Source organism: Chiloscyllium punctatum, chromosome 30, assembly GCF_047496795.1.
Source record: "Chiloscyllium punctatum isolate Juve2018m chromosome 30, sChiPun1.3, whole genome shotgun sequence".
Classification (NCBI taxonomy): domain Eukaryota; kingdom Metazoa; phylum Chordata; class Chondrichthyes; order Orectolobiformes; family Hemiscylliidae; genus Chiloscyllium; species Chiloscyllium punctatum.
Window position 1 is genome coordinate 26,358,938 of NC_092768.1, and position 18,100 is coordinate 26,377,037.

Genomic DNA, 18,100 nt, shown 5'->3' on the forward strand with positions numbered 1-18,100 from the left:
GGTGGCACCTATACAGTTATCAATGTAACAGAGGAAAAGGTGGGGGGATGGTGCCTGTGCATCTGCAGAAGTTGGATCTGGACCACGTTTCCCCACATTATAGTCGGCACTGAATACCGTAGAGAGCAAAACATCCTTGCCCTCTTACTCCCCTTTTCCACCGAGTCTGTCCTTCATCCCACTCAGAATGCTCTGTGAAAATTCAGTCACTCCACCTCAACTGTTTTTCACGTTTGTTGCTCCGACACTGTTTGAACTTCGAGTTCAGTGTTGAAATGATGAACTGGTGAGTTGTTAGCTATAACCCTGTGTCCCATCGGCTTCAAAAGAGGGTGGTAGAGCCCACAGCAGAATAGGGAGACAGAACCGGAGTATGGTAGAAAGAGGGGTGGGGGTGGTGAAAAAGGGAGCCGAGGCAGGACACCAAATTGTTGAGCATTGTAGTGAATCTCAATGGCCAATCACGGCACTGGATGTATTCAGCAAAGTGTAAACTTTAAATCCTGACAGTGAATTGAACCCGGAAGAAGTGTTTAGTTTCGACATGGCAGCCAGGCAGCAGGGAGAGAGTTGGACCGAGGAGACGATTTGTCCCATTTGCCTTGCTTTCTTCACCGATCCGGTTACACTGGATTGTGGTCACAATTTCTGCTGCTCCTGTATCACCCAGAGTTGGGAAAAGAATAGGATAAACTCCTGCGCAGAATGTAGAAGCGAGTTTCCGGAAAGAAACCTCAGGATAAATCGAGCCTTAGCGAATCTGGCCGAGAAAGCTCGAGAATTAACATCGAACCCGAACGAGAACAAAAGTAAACTTCAGTGTGAGGAACATCAGGAAGATCTGAAGCTGCTTTGTGCAATTGACAAGAAATTGATCTGTCTGATTTGTCGAGATTCGCGGGAACACAAGTCTCACAATTTTCTGCCAATTACGGAAGCAGTTGAAATCTATAAGGTAAGTAGAACGAAATCGATTACGCGATTAATTTTATTGTCAAACGCTTTCATCCTGTAATTGTCTTTCCCAATGCTAGGGTCATCTTCAATGTTCATTGGATTCTCTCACAAAGAGGAAGTCAGAGACAATTGAAGCGGAACTGACCCAGAAACGGAAGATTTCCGAAGTGAGGGTGAGCTCTCCCTGTGCTGATTCTCTGGGATCTCGGTTAGTTTTGTTCCCTTTATCGCGGGACATTAATGAGGTTTCACATTTCATTTGGTAGGAACAGGCGAGCAGTCTGCAGACCCACATCACATCCGAGTTCACTAAAATGCACCAGATTCTCACTGAGAAAGAGCAGCGTTTACTCAGAGATCTCAGGGAAGAAGAGGAGAGGATTGTAGAAACAATGGAGAAAAATCTGGGAGAGATTCAGGAGAATTTAAATTCTATTGAGGAGAAACTCTCAAAGTTGCAGAAACGGATGGAACAAAAAGACGACCTGATATTTCTAAGGGTGAGGATTATGTTGCTGCTCAGTTCAGTGAAACTTCACTCAGTTACAAAATAACTAATTATTAAAGTGAAATAAATTCGGCAATTGTGGTACAAAACGGAAACAAGTGAAACCCGATTGCCTATGAGGGAATAAACGTAAAATACTGTAGGTGCTCGAAATCTGAAACAAACATAGAAAATGCTGGAGAAATTCAACAGATCTGGCAGCATCTGTGGAGAAAAAATGGAATTAATGTTTCTCGAGTCCGACATGGCTCTTATTCGGAATTCCTGAAACATTTTCTGTGTTTGTTTCGATGAAGCAATCCTGTTCTTGTCGAAGATTTATATGTACGTATCTCCAAAACACCTTTTCCCTCCCTGGACTGAAATATCGCAATTTTGACACTGGTTTGTGATTAAGTCTGTGTTACGCAAGGTAAACATCTTCCAGAAACTCATGTTATATTTGCACACATGTCCCACATTTAGGGTCAATCTGACTGTGGCTGTGCGAGAGACTGATATCTCTCTGCAGTATTCAAAAGTCAACGAAATGCGTCATTCTGTCTGATCCACTCCCATGCTCATCACTCCAATAAACCAAACAGGGTGGCCACCGGCACCTGCATGAGCCCGATCTATGCCTGTCTGTTTTCGGGATTCGTGGAACAGTTCCTCTTCCACAACTACACCGGCAGCATCCCTCACCTTTTCCTCCGCTATATTGATAAGTGCATAGGTGCGTGTTGTGCTCCCGCGAGGAACTTGAGCAGTTGTCAACTTGCCAACACATTCCACCTTGCCCTCAAATTCACCTGGACTGTTTCTGACACCTCTCTCCCCTTCCTGGACCTCTCAGTCTCCATCTCCGGAAACTGACTCACCACTGATATCCATTTCAAACCCATTGACTCCCACAACTGCCTCCTCTGCACTGCCTCTCATCCACCCTCATGGAAAAATGTTATCCTACACTCCCAACTCCTCTGCCTCCATCACATCTGTTCTCAGAATGAGGCCTTCCACTCCAGGATATCCCAGATATGCTCCTCCTTTTGGGACCATAGTTTTCCCTCCTTTGTAATTCAGGATGCCCTCAACCACATCTCCTCCATCTCCTGCACTTTTGCCCTCAAATTCTCCCTCCTCCCAACAACAAAGATAGAGTCCCCTAAATCGTCAGGAACCACACCACCAACCTCTGAATCCAATGCATCATCCTCCAACATTTTCCATCACCTACAATCAGACCCCACCACCAAAAAGATATTTCCTCTCCCACCCCTGTCAGTTTTCTGCAGGGACCATTCACTCGGTGACTCCCTCGTCAACTCTACACTCCTCACCAACTTCACTGTGCCCAGTCATTTCCCTGCAACTGCAAGAGGTAAACGTCTGCTGCAACACCTCCCCTATCACCTCTGTCTAAGATCCCAAATCGCCTTCCAGATCCAGTAGAGACTCACCTGCACTTCATACAACCTCATCTATTGCATTCACCCCTGCCTTCTCTTCACCTCCCTGACCTGACTTAACCTGTTTATCCTCCCAATTACCTGTCAGCTCCATCCTTCCCACGGACCAATCACAATAACCCCCTGCATCCACCTATCACCATCCCACCTACTCTTCCCCCAGCCCCAGCCCCCTCCCTCTGTTTACTTCTGGGCTCCCCTCCCTCCCAAATCGCAATAAAGGGTCTTGGCCCAAAACATTAACTTGCCTGCTCCTTGGATGCTGTCTGACCTGCTGTGCTTTTCCAGCTCTACATCTATTGACACTTTAATATTCATGTTCCACTTTGAAAATTATGGAGAAAGATTCCTCCACATCAACAATGGATGCTTTTTAGCCAACAAGACACGGTTAAAAAACATGTTACACTTTATTTGTTGACGTGCATGTGGAACCCATGTATTTCCGTTTTTGGACTCACTTCACGCTTCACAAAGTCAGTCGTTATTTGCCTTCTGTTTAAAAAGCAATCTTGGAGGAATTCAGCTGGCCTGGGCAACATTTTTGGAGAGAAAAACATAACACGTTGAATCCAATATAACTCTTCTGTGGGACTAGTTTCATTCTGAAGTCAGCTACTACCTTCACTGTTCCTCTTTTTCTTAATATTTCAGGAGGAAGTTAACCAGAAATGGAGGTAGGACACTGCCTTTACTGACATTGCTTGATTTGGCATAAATTTCAGGGGGATAAAAAGTTTAACACATTATAAACTTTAACATCAGCTTTTGAAAACTCACAGCACTGGTGACGACATTCAAATGATAACAGTTGCATCAGCTGTCCTACCCATCGAAAGATTCAAGGGCCCTTTACAATACATGGCTTGGAAGAAAATGATTAACTTCATTCACCCTGGTAAATTTCTTACATTCTGTCTTTTTTCTAATTTACAATACACAATTGGAAGAGCATATACCAATTCCCAGGCTAATGACTGATGTCCATGTGTCGTGAGGCCATGATGTTTTGCCCTAGACAAGGGATGACCTGAGGGTAGCGTTCAAGATTGGAAATGACACAAAGAAACCAAGTGTCCAAACCCGATGATAAGGTGACCAGTCCCAGGTACAAAACATGTCATTTATCCATCTATCTGTCAAAATCAGAACGAACTCTCAAAAGCTCCCAGGTTCTCACAGTCAGGCTCTGATCAGCTTGGAAACGTTCAAATTCCAGATCCCTGGCCCATGCAGGGGAAACATGCTAGCCTTGGAGCCCAGGTGTCCTGTGAAGAAACAAAGCAGTCTTTTCACTCTCTCTGGGCAATTTTACATTTGCTGAGTTTCTTCATTGTTTCATAGCAGGCAACCACTTTTCCCATTTGACAGGATTTCTGCTGCTCACTGCAGGCCCAAACCGTTCAAATCCTCTTTCAGCTGCTTTAACCAATGTCTGCCCAAAGGGCAATTTTAAAGTAGCCTGCATTAATTTCAGCCACAGAGTGTTATCAAAGATGTGCACATGTAGTGATTATATTTATGCAACTTTCATTAAGTAGCACAGAAAACCATTGCAAGCGTTTCTCTGGATTTCTGTGTGTCTCTCGCTGCCCACTTTTCATCCCATTCCATAAGCATTTATTTTTAATCTGCCGCTCCTCTGTGTGTTGACTATCCCCAGTACATTGCTGAGTCTCTTCCACTTCTCTCCAATTATTGTCTATCCTTTTACACTTGCTGTCTGCTCACAACCATCCCTGAACAGCCGATCTCTTTCAACCTTTGTGTATTCTGGCCAGCCAGAACCCGAATCCTGAGCACTTCAGTCAGACCCCCCCGCACCTTGCCAGGCCACACCCTCTATTCCAATCCACAGGACCATAAAAGAAGTGGACAATCTTGCCTATCAGGTTCTCTCTGCTAATCAACGAGATCATGACCGACTTGCTAATCATCAACTCCACTTTCCAGCTACGGCCCCATAAATCTGAATTCCTTTACTGATTAGAAATTTGTCTATCACAGCCTTGAACCTATTTTGCTAATCACACTCTTCAGAGATGTTATTACACACCTCCTGGAGCAGGTAGGACTTGAGCCCGGGCTTCCCTTTCCAGGTTTGAGGACACTACCCCAGGACACAAACACCCCAGCCTCAGGTCTCCTTTTTGCCTAGTGCCCCACCCCTCTCTCAAGCCCCTGCCTAAGCCCAACCATCATGCACTCAGGCGGGCCCAATCTCTTTTTTCTCATTCACCACCCCTCTCGTTCTCCTCAGCCCCGTCCAACCCAATTCAGTCCCACCTCTATCACCCAGACTCCGCACTCTCACACACAACCCCTCCCCCATCTCATCTGAAATGAAGCAAAGAACTGCCGTTGCTGGAAATATAAATCAAAAACACAATATGTTGGAGAAACGTAGCAGGTCTGGCAGCATCTGTGCAGAGATAGCAGAGTTAATAATTCGGGTCCGATGTCCCTTCTTCAGACTCTTCTGAAGAAGTCTTGCTAGATCTGAAAATGTTAACGCTGGTTCCTCTCCACAGATGCTGCCTGATCTGCTGAGTTTCATCAGCAGTTTATGTTTCTGTTCCAGATTTCCAACATCCTCAGTTCCTTGTTTTATTTTAGTGATATTTTGTTTTAGTGTTCCTCAGTCAGCTGTTATCCAGCCGCACTCACCATATGTACCCTCTCGACCTCTCTGTCCATAAGTACCACCTCGTGCAGTCTCAGAATTGCTCAGTTCCACTTTGTTCCTTACCTCCTCTCTCAACCTGACTCCGTCCGGCCTCATGCAGACTTGCCCTGTCTCAGTCCGGGCCTCTCTCACTGATATCCTCCCTCTATCAATCAGTTTATGCCCTCCTTCACCAAATCCATTAACTGAAATCTGCCTCTAACCCTGTCCTTTGTCTCTTGCACAGCTCTCTTTCGGTAGCCCCTCATTGTCACCCTGTCCTTCTCGTTCACCCAGAGGCACCCTCTCTCACTTTGTCCCACCTTTGCACCAAGCCAATCCTTCCCGCATCCAGTCACTCTCACTGACCCGGGCCCGTGCTTTCACCCAGCTCTTTGCTCTTCACCAAGCCACCACCATCTCTCATTCTGGGCTGTTTTCACTCCACACCTGCCCTCGCACACAGCCATATCGAGTCACACACACTGCCCTCTCCCCTCCCATGCAGCCTGCCCTCATCCAGTCTGGCCGCTCCTAACGCAGATCCACCTTATTTCATCCAGTTCTTCCTCTCCCACACCCAGACCAGCCTTCTCAAGCATCCATGCACAGTCTGCATGCTCCTGCCCTTTCAAGTAACACTTCCTCCGTCATCCAAATTTGTACACCGTCTGCTGCTCCATCCCTTTCTTTCCCCTATTCTCTCTTTCACTGTATTTTTGTTCTGGAAACATAGAAAATAGGTGCAGGAGTAGGCCATTCAGCCCTTCGAGCTTGCACAACCATTCAGTACTATCGTGGCTGATCATGTAATCTCTGTATCCCATTCCCGCCCTCACCCCACAGCCCTTGATACCTGTAGCCAAGGAGTGCTTCCAACTTCCACTTGAATATATCTAATGAACTGACCCGAACAGCCTCCGTAGAAGAAAATTCCACAGGTTCACCACTCTGAGTGACAAAATTCTTCCTCATCTCAGTCCTGAATGGCCTACCTTTTATTCTTACACTGTGACCCCCTAGTTCTGCACTTCCCCAATATCAAGAACATTCTTCCCACATCTAGCCTGTCCAGTCACATCAGGATTTTATAAGTTCCTTTGAGAACACCCCCCCCCCCCCCCCACCACTACCACCACCATTCTTCTAAATTCCAGTGAATACAAACCCAGTCAAACCAGTCTTTCCTCATATGTCAATCCTGCCAGCTCGGGAATCAGCCTCGGTGAACCTTCACTGGATCCCCTCAATAGCAAGAATGTTGTTCCTCAGACTAGGAAAGGTGTGGCCTCACCAAGGCCCAGTACAACTGCAGCAAGACATCCTTACTCTGATATCCTTTCTCTACAATGGCCAGCAGGCCATTAGCTTTCCTCACTGCCTGCGTGCCTGCTGCACCTGCGTGCCAACTTTCAGCGACTGTTCCACCATAACACCCAGGTCTCATTGCACCTCACCTGTTCCTAAACTGCCACCATTCAGATAACAATCTGCCTTCCTGCGTTTGTGACCAAAGCATATAACCGCACATTTATCGACATTGTATTGCATTTTCCAAGTATTTGCCCACTCAGCCAGTCTGTCCAAGTCACCCTGTAGCTGCTTAGCATCCTCCTCACAGCACACACTGCTACCCAGCTTAGTGTCATCTGCAAATTTGGAGATATTGCGTTCAATTCATTCGTCCTAATAGTTAATGTATATTGTGAACAGCTGAGGTCCCAGCACTGAACCCTGCAGTACCCCACTCATCAGTGCCTGCCACTCTGAAAAGAAGCCATTTATTTCAGCTCTCTGCATCCTGTCTGTCAACCAGTCCTCTATCCATGATAATACCATAAACTTTTAATTTTCCTTACTAATTTTTGTGTGTAAAGTCCAGACACACAACATCTCCTGATTCACCCTTATCCGCTCTACTGGTCATGTCCTCAAAAAATTCCAAAGGATTTGCCAAGCATGATTTCCCTTTAGTGAATCTGCGCTCTTTAGGACTGATTCGATCAGTGCTTTCCAAGTGTTCAATTATTATATCCTTAATGAGTGACTCCAGCATTTTCCCCACCACTTTCCCCACCACCAATGTCAGGATAACCAGCCTATAGTTTTCTCTCTCTCCTTTTTTAAAGTGTGGGTTTATGTTAGCAACCCTCCAATCAATTGGAACTCTTCCAGCGTAAACAGAATGCTGGAAAATTATCATGAATGAATCAGTCATTTCTAAGGCCACTTCCTTAAGTATTCTGGGATGCAGGGCATCAGGCCCTCAGGACTTGTCGTGTTTTAATCCCATCAATTTCCCGAATACCATTTCATGACTAATAAAGATTTCCTTCAGTTCCTTCTTCATGTTTGACCCTCTATCTCCAAGCATTTCCTGATGGTGATTTTTGTCCTCCTTAGTGAGTAAAGATCAAAAGATTTGTTCAACTAGTCTGCCATCTCTTTGTTGTCCATTATAAATTCACCTGATTTTATCTGTAAGGGACCTACATTTGTCTTCACCACTTTTTCTCTTACATATTTATCAAAGCTTTTGCAGTTAGTTTTTATGTTTTTCACAGTTTAATTTCATATTCTATTTTCACTTTCTGAATTAAACCCTTAACCCTCCTCTGCTACATTTTAAATTTCTCCCAGTCATTGGGTTTGCTGCTTTTTCTGGTCAACTTGTATGCCCCATCTTCAACTTTAACACAATCCATGATTTCCCTTGTTAGCCATGGTTAAGCTACCTTCTCTGATTTACTCTTAACACCAGACAAGGAAATTCATCCATATGTTCTTAAAATGTCTGCCATTACCAATGCAACATCAATCCTTAAAGTGTCCTTGGCCAGCTTATCCTAGCCAATCATATTATCAAAGTTAGCCTTAAGTTCAAGACCCTAATTTCAGATTTAATTGTTGCACTCTCCATCTTAATGAAGAATTCAACCATAAAGTGGTCACTCTTCCCCAAAGGATCTCACAACACAATGTTGCTAACTTATCCTCTCTTGTTATACCATACCTTGTCTAGGATGGCATGCTCCCTAGTTGGTTCCTCGACATATTCGTTGAGGAATACATCCCTCATACATTCCAGGAAATCCTCCTCCATTGCGTTGCTGCCAGTTTGGTTGTCCAATCAATATGTAGTTTGAAGTTACCCATAATAACCGCTGTCCCCTTAGTGCATGCATTTCTAATTTCTTGTTTGATATAGTCCACAACATTACAATTACTGTTTGCTGGTCTGTACCTAACTCCCACTAATGTATTTTTCTTTGGTCTTCTGCAGCTCGAAACATACTGACTCCAGATCATCCAGGTTAATGTCCTCCCATATCATTATATTAATCTCCTCCTTAACCAGCAACGCTACACCACCTCACCTTTTTTTCCCAACTATCTATCTGAAAAATTGAATAACCTTGGACATTGAGTTCCCACCCTTGGTCACCCTGGAACCAGATCTCTGTGATCTCAATTACATCATATGCATTAATAACTGTTTGCACAGTTAATTCATCCACTTTATTACAAATGCTCCTCGCATTGACACACACAGCCTTCAGGCTCATTTTTTCCTCCACTCTCATTCTACATTATATTCACTGTTTTATCCACCTTCTCTGGGTTCTCTCTTCTCTGCTGTGCAATTGTCTTTTTCACTCCTGTTGTTTCAGTAACCTTTCCCTCCAGCCTCTTTGGTCACTGCTGTGCTGAGTCCGGGCTCAAACCATCGACAGGCAACAGATTCTATGAATACAGCCCAGAGATAATGCGGGCAGGTTAAAAATAAATATATTTGAAGAAATCACAGTAGAAAAAAATAAATAATTCTGCTCTTTCAACTTCCTACTAGCTCCAGCCTCTCTGACTCTGGATCCGTGCACAGCCCATCCACAACTCATCCTGTCTGAGGACCGAACCAGCGTGAGACATAAAAACCAACGGCAGTCTCTCCCTAGAAGCCCACGGAGGTTTGATTCCTGGGCCTTTGTACTGGGTTCCAAGGGATTCACATCTGGGAGACATTACTGGGAGGTGGAGGTTAGGGACAAGACTGAATGGGGCGTTGGAGTGACCCGAGAATCTGCAAAGAGAATGGGGGGAATCGACCCAAAACCTGAGTCGGGATATTGGGTGATGGGACTGATCTCAGGAAAGGGCTATTTTGCTCTTACATCCCCGACAGGGGTCTGCCTCAAGCCAGATGTGAATCCCCAGAAAATTGGTGTTTTCCTGGACTATGAGGGTGGACAGGTATCATTTTACAATGTGGATAACATGTGCCATCTCTACACTTTCACCCACACTTTCACTGAAAGGATCTTTCCCATCTTCAATCCAGGATGGAATTTCGATGGCAAAAATCCTGCACTTCTAACAATCTGTGGGCTTAAAGGTCACTAACTGATCCATCCCATAATTTTGCACACTCTCATTATCTCCTACTAGCTGTCAACTGATGGGTTTCTGTCACAGTTATAAGTGGGGGCCCTATCCAAATGCAATTTGAGTACAATCGAGTGACAATATCTTCTTGGTGATCTTTTTCTGTTCAAAATTGAAGCTAAACAGTGTGTACTATTCCAGGTGGACCTGTAAAATTAACTGAACGTTTATAATTCCATCAAGGATGAACTGATGTTCACTCAGAGAGTTGAAATAAAGGTTTGACACAAACTATAATCTGCAGCTGAGAAAATAAACATTATGAGAAATAGGTGAAAAGGACAGTTTTGAGATGGAGCACCGGGGGAAGAATGTGAAAGGGGAACTAATCAAAGTGCAGTAAATCAAATCATTTTCTTGGGAACGTATTTTTCTGGCACTATCACCAACACAGCAAACCCCAGAGGATAAAAATGCGCAGAATACTTCAGTTTGTCAATGTACATGATGGAGAGTGAATAGGATCATCAATTGTACAAAGGAGAGCCGAGTTTACATTCCACTTATAAACCTGGTATTAATACTGAGAACGGAAAGATCAGCAAGGAACACTGCAGGACTGGGGGAGAGAAGAAACAAATAGCAGCTCAATTGCAGATATAGGCTTACTCACTTAACCTCTCTCATAAGCAAAATGTTGGAAGCTATAATTAAGCATGTCTTAACAGGGCACTTGGATGCATTCATAGAGTCATAGAATCTTACAAATATATGGTAAAGAAGAGGCGGTTCAGGCCAAAGAGTTTCATTGATGAAAAGCTACTCTCAATTTACACTAGTTCTACATTCCAGTGCACAATCCATACCCTTGAATGGTATGACACCAACTAATCATCCAAGTACTTCTTAAAGGTTGTGAGATTTCACAAATGCCCTCACAGGTGGTGCATAACAGATTTCCACCAGCCTTTGGGTGACCTTTTCTCCTTGAGTCCCCTATAAATTTACTGTCTTTTACATTAAAATTATGTTTCTTTTTTGCTAATCCTTTAAACTGAGCAGGACAGCTGCTTTCTATCCACCCTCTCCATACCTGTCATAATCTTATAGCAGGTCACCCCTCAACTTTCTCTGCTGTATACAAAACAACCCAAGCTATCCAGCCTGTCTTCATAGCCAAACTGCTCACACCAGGCAACATTCTGGTGAATGTGCTCTGTACCCACTCCAGTGCAATCAAATCCGATAAAGCAGATGATCAGACTTTTACACAGTTCTCCAACCAAAGACCTGACAAGTTCCAACATAATCTCTCTGATCTTGTAACATAAGCCACTACAGTTAACATCGAATATCACGTATGTCGTCTTAACTAACATATTATCCTGTCTGACTGCTTTTGGGATTTGTGCATAACCACCCTCTGATCCCTCTGTTCCTCAGAGGTCTCTAGTGTCCTGCCATTCAATGCTTACTCCTTTGTCTTCGTCTTCTATAGAGCATCATATTCTTTGAAGAGGTGACAAGTAGGTTAGACCAGGGAAACCCAGTGGATGTGGTCTATCTAGACTTCCGAAAGGCCTTTGATAAGGTGCCACACAGGAGGCTGCTGAGCAAGGTGAGGGCCCATGGTGTTCGAGGTGAGCTACTGGGATGGATTGAGGATTGGCTGTCTGACAGAAGGCAGAGAGTTGGGATAAAATGTTCTTTTTCAGAATGGCAGCCGGTGACGAGTGGTGTCCCGCAGGGTTCAGTGTTGGGGCCACAGCTGTTCGCATTATATATTAATGATCTGGATGAAGGGACTGGGGGCATTCTAGCGAAGTTTGCCGATAATACAAAGATAGGTGGACAGGCATGTAGTACTGAGGAAGTGGGGAGGCTGCAGAAGGATCCGGACAGTTTGGGAGAGTGGTCCAGAAAATGGCTGATGGAATTCAACGTGAACAAATATGAGGTCTTGCACTTTGGCAAAAAGAATAAAAGCACAGACTACTTTCTAAACGGCGAGAAAATTCGTAAAGCCAAAGTACAAAGGGATCTGGGAGTGCGAGTCGAGGATTCTCTAATGGTCAACATGCAGGTTGAATCTGTGATTAAGAAAACGAATGCGATGTTGTTACTTATGTCAAGAGGGTTGGAATATAAAAACACCGTTGTGCTACTGAGACTTTATAAAGCTCTGGTTAGGCCCCATTTGGAGTACTGTGTCCAGTTTTGGTCCCCACACCTCAGGAAGGACATACTGGCACTGGAATGTATCCAGCGGAGATTCACATGGATGATCCCCGGAATGGTAGGTCTAACATATGAGGAACGGCTGAGGATCCTGGGATTGTATTCATTGGAGTTTAGAAGATTAAGGGGAGACTTAATAGAGACGTACAAGATAATACATGGCTTGGAAAGGGTGGATGCTAGGAAATTGTTTCCGTTAGGTGAGGAGACTAGGACCCGTGGACACAGCCTTAGAATTAGAGGGGGTAAATTCAGAACAGAAATGCGGAGACATTTCTTCAGCCAGAGAGTGGTGGGCCTGTGGAATTCATTGCCGCAGAGTGCAGTGGAGGCCGGGACGCTAAATGTCTTCAAGGCAGAGATTGATAGATTCTTGTTGTGTCGGGGAATTAAGGGCTACGGGGAGAATGCGGGTAAGTGGAGTTGAAGTGCCCAGCAACCATGATTGAATGGCGGAGTGGACTCGATGGGCCGAATGGCCTTACTTCCACTCCTATGTCTTATGGTCTTATCACCTCACACTTAATGAGGGTTAGATTTCATCTGCCAGTGGTTTACCTATCTGACCAATCTGCCTATTTTAACTGTAACTTTCTTTCTCACTGCCAATCTTAGTGTTATCTGCAAATGTATTTACCATGCCCCTCACCACATTCTAATCCATCACAAACAACAAAGGATCCAGGACTGATGCCTGCAGTATGCCACTGGACAATATCCTCCAGTTACACATACAGATTTCTACCATCACCCTCTGTATCTGACCAATAAGCCATTTTAAACTCTCAATTGTCACATTATCCTGGCTCCCAGCTACCTGAGTATGTTAAAATTAATTTCCCGTGTGGGACCTTCTCAAAGTCCTTGCTGAAATTCACATAAACTACATCAAGTGTGATATAATCATTGATACACCTGATCACCTCCTCAAAAACTTCCACCGAAAATAGACAATAGATATTAGGTGTAGGAGTAGGCCATTCTCCCCTTCGAGCCTGCACCACCATTCATTATGATCATGGCTGATCATCCTCAATCAGTATCCTGTTCCTGCCTTATTTCCATAACCCTTGATTCCACTATCCTTGAGAGCTCTATCCAACTCTTTCTTAAACGAATCCAGAGACTGGACCTCTACTGCCTTCTGGGGCAGAGCATTCCACACACTCACCACTCTCTGGGTGAAGAAGTTTCTCTTCATCTCTGTCCTAAATGGCCTACCCCTTATTTTTAAGCTGTGAAAATGTTAAGCATGACCTCCCTTTGAAAAGGCTATTCTAGCAAGCCCTGATTAAACTTTGCCTGTCCAAAAAGAGATTCATTTTTTCAATGGAATGAACATAAAAATATTTTTCGAACACTAATTCTGTTCCTTGCCACAGAAGCTGTTTGAACTATAGGCCATTACATCAATTGATTCTTCAGATATGCTTCATTGTTTGAGTTGTTTTGCTGGATTTCTTTCATACATCAATGAGATTCTGTCAGCAAGTGGCAGTGGTGCACCTGAAAAATGAAAGACATCTTGAAATTGAGTCATAGAGATGTACAGCACAGAAACAGACCCTTTAGTCCAACGCATCCATGCTGACCAGATATCTTAAATTATTCGAGTTCCATTTGGCTCATATTACACTGAAGCCTTCCTATTCATATACCTATTCAGAAGTCTTTTAAATGTAATTTTAACAGCCTTCACCACTTCCTTTGGCAGCTCATTTAGTAGATGCACCCACCTTTTGCATGAAAATGTTGTCTCTTAGGTCCCATTAAATGTTTCCCCTTTCACTTTAAATCTCTGCCATCTAGTTTTGGACTTCCCCTATGCTGGGGAAAAGATCTTGACTATTCACCCTATCTATGCCCCTCATGATTTTATAAACTTCTACGAGGTCACCCCTTTTCTGATGCTCTAGGGAAAAAAAGACCAAGCCTATTCAGCTTCTCCCTATAGCTCAAACCCTCTAACCCTGGCAACATCCTTGTGAACCTTTTCTGAACCCGCTCAAGTTTCACAACATCCTTCCTATAGCAGGAGACCAGGATTGAACACAGTATTTTGAAAGTGTTCTAGCCAATGTCCTCTACAGCTGCAATATGCCCTCCCAACTCCGATACTCAATGCACTGACCAATAAAGCCGAGCATACCAAACGCCTTCTTCACTACCCTGTCTACCTGTGAACTCAGGCCAACCCAGAAACTTCCTGCTGCCACAATAAGTTTGAGAAATACAGAAGCCAGTTCATCAAAAGCACAATCCCAAAAGGAGAAAATGAAATGAATCATGGTTTTATCTCTCTTTGACAGTTCTGGTTGTTTGAAGAATGTTGGTCTGGACACCAGGACTAGTCCACTGCTCCCCTTTACCACGAGATCTGAATCAGTCACTTGAAGCTTTGTCCCTGAAAGGACTGAGCTGATCACAGGAACACGAATGTGCCCTTTACTCCTGCAAGCAATCTCTGCCATTCTATTCGATCATAACTGATCACATATTCTTTCATGTACTTCAGTTTCAGTTTCTTGATCTCTTGGAAAGCTTTATTTGTCTCGATATCCATGGTCTTTTGAGGGGGAGCATTCCACATTTTGCTAACATTTGAAAGAGCAAACGTTGAAATTTCACGCCAGGAAAATCCAGTTTTATCTGCAAAAGCATGGACAACAACTCCCCACTGATGATGGGGAGAGTATGTTCATCCACAGAGAAGATTACTGTCACTCTCAAACTTCCTAGATTTTGCTATCATCGAAATTAACCGAGGTAAATTCTGCAAGGTTGTGTAATTATTCTATGGAATTCCAATGATAGATTTCCATTTGCAAGAGCATTGGAGCAGGAGGCCATTCATCCCTTCAAACCTGTTCTGCCATTCAATGAGATTACAATTAATCTGTGACCAACTGCCATAACCTGCTAGGGGTCCATATCCCTTAATAACTCTTATTAAGAGATAGAGTCATAGATTTAAACATGATGGAAAGATACCCTTTGATCCAACTCAGTGGTGCCAACCAAAAATCCCAATCTGACCAAATCCCATTTCTCAGCATTTGACCCATATCCCCCTAAACCCCTCCGAATCATAACTCCATTCAGGTGCCTTTTAAATGTTGTAATTGTACCCACTTCCCCAGACAGCTTGTTCCACAGACACACCACACTCAGCATGAAAAACCTACCCCTCAGGATATTTTTAAATTGTTCCACTCTGACTTAAACTTATGTCATCCAGTTTTGGACTCCCCCACTCTCAGGGGAAAAAATACCTTGGTTGTTCAACCTATCCATGACACTCATGATTTTATAAACCTCTACAAGATCACCTCCTCAGCCTTTGATACTCTAGGAAAGAAACGCCCCAGCTTATTCAGCCTCTCTGCCTTGTCAATCTTTTCTGCACCCTCTCAAGTTTAATATCAGTTTCTGATTTTAATGATTAATTACAGCAATATTAATTTGCAAAACAGAATTCCAAACCTCTAATACCATCTGTTGTGTTTCCTGATTTCCCACATGAAATTTCTGCCTCTGATGTTTAGACTATGATTCCCAATCCTAGGTACTGTGAGGAGCAAAGATAGTTCCTCCCAAAACAGAAAGGTCAGGCAAAAAATACCTGTTGAAGCATGGAATCTCTTTTCACTGTAGCAGCTTCTCTGCTAATAGCAGGTTCTGTCTGCCTGCTAAAACAAACTGAACTAGAAAAAAGCCTAAATTGGGACTACTGGCTGCTCCCTTGCCATTGTTAAGGTAGCCATTTCCAGACATATCGGCATCACTGACTTTATGACCCCTCTCGATTAAAAAAAAACAAAGACAAATTAACCTTGTTAAGGGGCAGAATCATCACAAATGATAATATTACTAAGAATAAATAAGCTGGAAATGCATGTTATAGACAGAATAATTGCACGGTGGACCATGAACATATGTGATCACAGAAACAAAGAAGATAGGAGCAGGAGTACACCATGCAACCCTTCAGCCTGCTCCACCACTCGATATGATGGTTGAACATCAAACTCAATATCCCAATCCCACGCTTCCCCTTAATCGTTGATTCCTCTTGCACAAGAGACATAGCTAGCTCATTTTTGAAAATACAATAAATCAAATAAATCACCTCTGTGTTTAACATATGATGTGTTGAATCTTATTGACGCTTCAAGCATGTCATTTTCTTTTGAAAAGCAGAATTCAGTGAAACAAACAATGCTGAGGAAAAACTCAGCTAGTCAGAGTTAGGAAACATCCGTGTTTAGAGAGAAACAGAGCAACATTTGAGGCCTGTGACTTTTCATCAGAACAAGGAAATGTTTCAGAAGTAATAGGTGTTCAGAAAGTGGTGAGTGGTGGAAGATCTGTGATAGGTTAGTTGGAGAGATTTAAGGCTTAAGAGTGTGTCTCCAAGGCCAAGAGGAATGAAGATGGGACCAGAATAGAAAAAGGTAAATGTAATATTTGCCTGATGCAGGTGAGCTACCGACTGAAAGAACATAACCAAAACAAATGAAGAAGAAACAAAATGATGCAGAAATTCACCAAATATCCTCAGATAGCACCTTCAAAACCCACAACCACTTCCATCCAGAAGGACAAGAAAAGCAGATGCATGGGAACACCACGACCTGCAAGTTCGTCTCCAAGTCACTTACTATCCTGACTTGGAAATATAGAACACAGAACAACACAGTGCAGAGCAGGCCCTTCAGCACTTGATGTTGTGCTGACCCGTGAACTAATCTAAGCTCATCTCCATACACTATCCCATCACCCATGTGCTTATCCATGGATTGTTTAAATCTCCCTAATGTGGCTGAGTTAACTACATTGACAGACACGGCATTCCATGCCATTAGACTAAAGAACCTGACTCTGACATCTTAAATCTATTCCCCTCAATTTATAGCTATGCCCTCTCGTACATCCTAAGAAAAAGACTTTCACTGTCTACCTTATCTAATCCTCTGATCATCTTGTATGTATCAAATCCCCTCTTAGCCTTCTTCTTTCCAATGAGAACACGTATCACTGTTTCTTCACTGTGGCTGAGTCCAAACGCTGGAAATCCCCCCACGCCCACCCCACCCCCCCCCCCCCCCCCCCCACCCCTTCCCCCCAACCAGGGCATTGTGAATCGATCTACAGCACATTGACTACAACGGTTCAAGAAAGCAGCTCACTACCACCTTCTCAAGGCCAACTAGGAACATGTAAGAAATGCTGGCTCAGCCAGTCATGCCGATATGCATGACTAAATAAACAAATTCTGGCTATCTCCTTTATTTTAATTATCCATTCTTCATTATGGATGACAAAGAGCCTACATCTATATTCATGAAACTTATTTTGGTTTTTACTAGTATATAGAATCCTTTCTAGTTCATATGTTTCTTTTCCCATCCACACACTCCCCTTCACAATCTGTCCCTACGGTTATCTCATATACATTATTCTTTCTCCTCCTCAGTCTCACTCCCCACTCTACCTTCCACGGCACTGTTCAATCTACCTCAGCTGAACCTCCAGTCAATACCTGTCACTCCATCAGATCTATCCTTCCCAATCAATCTCCTCTCTCGCAGCTCAAACTCCATTCACTGTCTGTCTCAGCTGAGCTTCCCAGACCAGTCACTGTCCCCTGAAGATCATTCTCCTCACATCCTCTGCATCACAATAACATCAGTCAACCCTTACTGCCCTCAATTCCACCTCACCCACACCTTAAAATCATTCTTCCCACCCCCAATACTTCAGAATATCCCACATGCACTCATTCCTCCTCTTGATCACCATCTGTAAATCCTCACTGTCTTCCCACACCTCCTCAATCATTTTCTAATCCCTGTCCCATCATTGCATTTCCCACAAACATTCAGGTCACTCACATTC

At 43.7% G+C, this 18,100-nt stretch overlaps 1 protein-coding gene across 1 annotated transcript in view; it reads left to right on the forward strand.

The window, feature by feature from the left end:
- The first annotated feature begins 544 nt into the window (after positions 1 to 544).
- LOC140455535 (uncharacterized) overlaps positions 545 to 18,100 on the forward strand; it is a 76,212-nt gene continuing 58,656 nt past the window's right edge. Inside the window, 6 exon segments of the mRNA XM_072550475.1 lie at positions 545 to 955; positions 1,035 to 1,130; positions 1,224 to 1,457; positions 3,571 to 3,593; positions 3,699 to 3,814; positions 9,432 to 9,974. Of these exon segments, the coding sequence (XP_072406576.1) occupies positions 545 to 955; positions 1,035 to 1,130; positions 1,224 to 1,457; positions 3,571 to 3,593; positions 3,699 to 3,814; positions 9,432 to 9,974 (1,423 nt within the window).